This window comes from Arachis hypogaea, chromosome 3 (genome assembly GCF_003086295.3).
Source record: "Arachis hypogaea cultivar Tifrunner chromosome 3, arahy.Tifrunner.gnm2.J5K5, whole genome shotgun sequence".
Classification (NCBI taxonomy): Eukaryota; Viridiplantae; Streptophyta; class Magnoliopsida; order Fabales; family Fabaceae; genus Arachis; species Arachis hypogaea.
Genome location: NC_092038.1, coordinates 47,878,050 through 47,884,444, shown reverse-complemented (window position 1 = coordinate 47,884,444; position 6,395 = coordinate 47,878,050). Strand labels below are relative to the sequence as shown.

At 31.3% G+C, this 6,395-nt stretch overlaps 1 protein-coding gene across 2 annotated transcripts; it reads right to left on the bottom strand.

Annotated features, from left to right (window-relative positions):
- Positions 1–249: 249 nt before the first annotated feature.
- Positions 250–4,052, bottom strand: LOC112790516 (cinnamoyl-CoA reductase CAD2). Of its 2 annotated transcripts, XR_003196660.3 has the most exons (7): positions 3,165–3,742; positions 2,910–3,079; positions 2,627–2,818; positions 2,248–2,416; positions 1,592–1,778; positions 954–1,013; positions 250–642 (listed from the first exon to the last, which is right to left on the bottom strand). XR_003196660.3 is itself a non-coding variant. In XM_025832955.3 (6 exons), the coding sequence occupies exons 1-6, from the start codon at positions 3,283–3,285 to the stop codon at positions 498–500; spliced, it is 984 nt and encodes a 327-aa protein (XP_025688740.1). In that variant the 5' UTR covers positions 3,286–4,052; the 3' UTR covers positions 250–497. The 2 variants fall into 2 exon arrangements, 1 of the variants encoding a protein (XP_025688740.1); XM_025832955.3 differs by lacking the exon at positions 954–1,013 and having other exon boundaries at positions 3,165–4,052.
- Positions 4,053–6,395: the final 2,343 nt, after the last annotated feature.

Genomic DNA, 6,395 nt, shown 5'->3' with positions numbered 1-6,395 from the left:
TTAATATTTTTTTGAATGAGATTTTAATTTCAGCGACAGTTTTCATACTGAGAATATATTTTTTTAATTTTAAAAATAGGTCATTTGAGCGTATCTAAAATTCTAAATGGATTCTTGAATGAGTCTCTCAAAAGTCTATTGTAAATAAATAAATTTTTGTGCTATGTTTTCGAAATTTGAAGATTGACATTCTATTACTGTCATGTTATCCGATTAAAGAATCTCTTTCTAATGGAACAATTATAAAACTTTTTAAAAGAAATACTGAATTTTATATATATATAAAGATACAGTTCTATTATATCCAAAGGGAGTTAATGTAAGCATCAACTTGTCAGACACATCAGCATCCCTTCCAAACTTTTATTCCATTATCTGCAACTTGCAGTACGACTACTGTTTCCTCCAATCTTACTCGGCAGTACATTCATTCTGTGTCATGAGTAAGAACATTCAAGTAAACAACTAAATATTTTCTCCTCTACTAATACTATGAATTAAAAGTTGGTGAATTTCTTTTCTTTCAAACTTTCCACAGTCTCCTTGAGGCTCACTTCCAAAGGAATAAATTGAAGTCCCAAGCTTTTTGCCTTTTCTTTTGAAACTTGATATGTTGGCACATACGGCTTATCATCGGCGGGCCTGATGACAATGATGATAATGTGAAAATGGTATATGAAAAATCAACACAAGAAAAATTAGGATTTAAATTTTGTGAATGTACAACAATGGAAGTGGAAAAAAATATCATATAAAACATATATGTAATCAATTAAGGAGTTTTGTATGAATAGTATGCAAATTAGAAAATTCTTTTAAATATAAATTAGTTACTAAGGTGTGTTTTTCAAGAAAAAAGAGAAGTGAGATACAGATTCTTCAGCTTGCATAATAAAGAACATGCTAAGAAAAGAAAATAAATGAATGCTTAGAGATTAGAGTTATAACACCACCATTGAGAGTTGAGATTCTGCACGCTGAATGACTAACAGTAATACCACAAATCACATCACCTACAAATTTTAAATTTAAATTTGAAGCAATGTTGAATTAAAGCAAGAGAGTGCTACACCCCAGACAAGAAAAAGAAAACAGCTATAAGTAAACAACTGAAAAGTACATGTTCATTACCATATCAGAACTTACAGATAGAATAGATCTGATAAGAATGAAATTTATACGAGGTATCCTTATGCCCATGCTTGACAACTAACTTCATTATTCTCACATACAAAGTTCATAAAACCTAAATCCAGCAACATTTTAATTTCCAAATTAATCCTTTATTCGGAAATACAAAGGCCCTTTAGAACACAGCTCTTCATTTGGACTGAGATATTCAGTCGTTAAATTATCACCACAAGAATTACGAGTTGTACTAGTTTTTCTACTTCTGAAACTTCTACACCAGATTTCCTAGACTTTTTCAATTGCATTTTGAATGACAGTAAATAAACACTATATTGAAATCAATGATGAATCCTTTAAGTAGATTTGAGTTTTCAAACGAACAATGAAAGTATCAAAAGCAATTAATTCAGGAAACAGGGATTATATGCATTCTTGAAGGTAATCAAATAATTAAACTTACTCCTCTGGAAGGGATAACGTTGGGTATAAATCACGTAAAAGTTTCACAATCCCTGAGAAATGTTCTACTCTCTCTACCATGCAATATCTCCCACTAGCTGAAGGAATTTCATAAGCCTGGATATGAGCATTTGCAACATCTTTCACACTGACCCATCCAAAAGTAGCATTTGGAAATGTCTGTGCACCTGCATCAAGGATGTTAATGATTTTCTTCTATTCAGCACATGGAAAGGTCTTATCAATTGGAAAACCAAAAATAACTGAATCACACGAACAACTAATATTCATAAAAGGCAACCCGATGTACAATCTCACTTTAGTGGAGGGTTCGGGAAAGGGCCACACCCAACGGTATAATGCACCCGGCCTAATTTGAGGTCACACAAAGACAACTCAACCATAAAGTAACGAAATAAATAAACATCTCAAATACGAGGATATTCTTATTTTCTCAATCTTTGTTGTCTTACTCTGCAACTTTTAGTTGCTATGCATCTAATTCAATCAATTAGATAATCATAGACAGAACATATTGTCAACAAAGTCAACAAATATTTCGATTAAATTCACACATTATATATTGTACTTTTATTTCCCTCCTTTAGTATTTCAATTTTCATTTCCATATGCAGAAAACAGAATTTTAAAAATTACCATTAACCACATTCAAAACTCCAGCAGCACTTGTGTTAAGAACTGGTTGCAAAAGAGGTCCAATCACCATTGCTGGGTTAATAGTAACCAAGGGGATGTTGTTTTCTTTTGCAAATTTCCAGGCAGCATCTTCAGCCAATGTCTTTGAAAGCACATACCAGTACCATGACTGAAAACACAAATAGAAAATGGTATGTGTAAGCCAGAAAAAGAAAGGGAAAATGGGAAAGCAAATTGCGCTGCAGAGTCTCAAATTTACAAGGAATTGAGCTTATTCATATGAAACAAAATCAAGTTAACAACACATGAAACTAATTCCACTACTTCTACTAATTTGGCCTAATTAATATGATAACAATTTTGGGGACATGGCACATACCTTCGACTCCTTACAGAGTTCTAGATCGGAAAACCAAGTCTCATCAACTACTACCTCAGGAGTTAGAGGCCTTCCATTAAATGTAACTGCAGCCATTGAAGAGGTCAAAACGACGCGCTTCACCGACTGCGATTTCACACATGCTTGAAGAACATTGAGGGTTCCGTTAACTGCTGGATCCAAAAACTCAGCCTGAAGAAACAAAAAGAAATGCAACGTCATGAAGAGGAGATAAGAATAAAAGACATAGATGAAATGTATAACAGAACGAATCGAACCGAACCTGTGGATCATTGACATCATGATAAAAGGGAGATGCAGTATGAAAGACACCATCACAACCTTGAACTGCAGAATCGAACGAACCTTCTTCTAGAAGATTTGCCTTGAACAGCTGTAGTCTCTCTTTGGCGCCCTCAAGCTTAGTTAAGTGCTCTACCTTTCTCGGATCATCTGCATGTTTTTAAGAGAAACACATTTAAAGAGATAAATATATAAATAAATAAAAAGAATTGATGGTAGAGTAAGAGTAACAGACTTGTGTCACGAACGGTGGCCCTGACAGTGTAACCGCGATTAAGAAGAAACTTGACGATCCATGAAGCAATGTAACCTGAAGCTCCGGTGACACACACCACCTTGCCGACACTGCTGCTCATTCTTCAATATTCTCTTCGCTACTTTGTTGCTTGCTCTTTATGAGTTGCATTCACTTGGGTTCTTTATACAGATACAAATTCTAAATCTACTTTACGACTTCACAACTAAACATGACGCATGCGCTTACATGTCTCTCACGAATGCAGATAGCCATTAACAGTCCTAAGCACTTGTTACAGTTCAAAATTCAATGAATAAGGGTGAGTTCGTGTTAAATCATTCATATAGATTTTTCGAAAATAGGAACAGGAATCCATCTTTCATAAATGTAAGAGGAAATTACATCTTCCTCCTCTAAGATACTTTAACATAATATGACTATTTTTAACATGACAGATGACACATGCCTCGTGTGAAATATCCAATTTACCCTTTCCCTTAAAAGTATTCTACTGTTCTTTTATCTTCCAGTAATGTTGTCTCATTCGGTCATTGTCTGACAAGTTACAGATAAACAAAGGACACTGACAAGAGAAGGCAAAGAAAAGAGAACTATCAAACCCGGACTGGAACGACCCGAGAAGTTCGACCAAAAATCCGGTGAATCAAATTCTGAATTGGTCCAGGTTAAGCGGTCAAACTGAATTGAACCGGATCTATATATTGACCCGACGGATCGACGACTTCAGCGCGCTTCCATGGTGCATGTGCACTGGATCACTACAGGAGCCAACTTTTTGAATTAATCCAAAAAATTGACCCAAAGAATGCTCGAATCTGGGACCTTCAGAAAACATTCACATTAGTTTTTGTTACCAATGCATCCATCATAATAATTACTAAAGAATATATATATAAATTAAAGCAATGAAATTTAAATAATACAAAATATTATTTTTATTCTTCGATAATAATATTGTATTTATTTATTTTTATAATTTAAGTTTGATATGTTAATATAAAATATTTTATAAAATTATTCAATTATATTTGTTCTTTTGAATAATTATTTAGATAATTAATATAAAAAATAATTATTTTTATTAATATAATATTATATAATTAAATATAATATATGAAAGTTAAATTCATATTTTTATTATTCAAATTTTAATTTTATCATAATTGTATATATTTATTTAATTATTATTGAGTCAAAAAGTTTGCCGAATGAGATATTAATTGAACTATCAATTGAATAATCTTATAATTTAGTCAGATCAATTATCAATTTAATTCTGATAAGTGATAACTACTAATAACTAAAATACAATTGAAGCTGAAATATATACTTGCATCAAATTATACTAATTATAACAAACGCTAGACAACGAAGCAAGGATAAATTGTTTAGCATAAAAAAACAAAAACAAAAAAGAATTTAAAACTTGAGTAACACTCTCAATACAGCACACACTATATTTCTAGCAAGGAGTGCTTTGCAAGACGGCCCTAAAAATACAGCACACACCATATCCTAGCTAATGTTGTGTTATGTTGTTCAGTTTTATTTGTTGTGTTAATGTTAGGATTAATTATTTTGTTGGTCTCTATAATTTTATGAAATTTTCAATTAGATCTATATACTTTTTTTCCTTTCAATTGAGTTTTTATATGTTATTTTTTTTAAATTTAGTCCTTATTAACGTTAAACGTCAAAAAAATGTTAGTGAATCGTGAAATTACTTGTATACTCTTAGGCACCCAATTGTAAAGAAAAAAAAAATATAGGGACCTAATTGAAAATTCGATAAAACTATAAATATTCAATTAAAGATATTCCTATAATCCCTATTTAATGATTCTACAACATTATAATACCATACAATAATCTTTAAATAATAAAAATTATTCTTAAACAAAATATATTTATATAATGAACCTTAAGTATTAGAATGATCATAATTTTGAGTATTCATACATCTTGATCTCACATTAAAGTAAACCTACTCATTAAAATACGCATGAGACCACTTAGAGTTTACTATTAATAAACTACAAAAACCAAAATATTATATCCTAGTATCTTTTAGTAAAAGACATTATTAATCAACCGTATGTCTTCAATTTCCAAAACTCCATCTTTATCAATAAACCATCATGATAAACATCTCAATCTTCATTTACACCTCTAAAATTATTCTGCATAATTATATAAAAAAATAATTATGATTTGAACAAAGTGCAACAAGAAAAAGAATAATTATCCTAATCTTCTATTGGATTGAATTATACCAAGTGCAGCAAATAAAAAATTACAGCAAACAAATTAGCTAAAAATAGAATTGTAAAAATTAATTGTGCAAAATAGAATTGTAAAAAATAGAGTTGCAGTAAACAGATGTTCAGAAAACAAAATTGCCTGGATTATATTAGTTTCATTTAAACATAGTTGTAGTAAATAGAAGTTTAATTATTATAACCAAAAAGAACATTCCTTAGTGCTATAGATATAAGTCAGGGATATTAAACAAAGGGTAAAAACATATCTGCAGTGCACACTCATTGATTCTTATATATTAAAAGACTCGTTCCTTTGCTTCAAAGTAGGATATTCACCAAAGTCTGAGCCATCGAATTCTTCAAATCTACTTATATTTTTCTCATAGATATAAGTTAAATTCTTAAGAACTGGTGAAGGTGTGGGTGACTTTCGCATCAGCTCAATAGTTTCTTCCACAAGAAGGTAACATACCCGGCATGCTGCACATAAACAACTCAGAAATATACATAATTAGCCTAGATCTATATTATCCCTCATCCTTTGCATCATCATAAATTACTGAAGTTTGAAGAACTGACACAAGCAGGGATAATGGCTGCAATTCCAAATTATTTAAACACAAAATTTTCTATAAATTCTTACAGCACACAAAAATTGTAAAATAAGACTTATGCAATGGCCCGGTACACTTTGGGTCAGAAATATTCTTAAATTAAAAGAACATTTTTAAATTTATAAATCATAACCATGTTCTAGCAACACATGCAGAATTCAATAATGCAATCTATTTCTGTCCGGATCCACCAATGACATTATTTACCGTTCACATATAGCAAATGCTTTCACAAAAATACTACCCAACCAATGTATCCACAACCATAATGCAGGGGATAATAGTGTAACACACTACATCTGACTAGTTTCCTTCCCACATGCCACCTGGTC

Coding starts and splice junctions, on each gene's coding strand:
- LOC112790516 (XM_025832955.3), bottom strand. CDS start 3,285: ATGAGCAGCAGTGTCGGCAAGGTGGTGTGTGTCACCGGAGCTTCAGGT. Junction 3,080..3,164: donor GGCCACCGTTCGTGACACAA/GTCTGTTACTCT, acceptor AAAAACATGCAG/ATGATCCGAGAAAGGTAGAG. Junction 1,779..2,247: donor AGTTTTGAATGTGGTTAATG/GTAATTTTTAAA, acceptor TCCTTGATGCAG/GTGCACAGACATTTCCAAAT.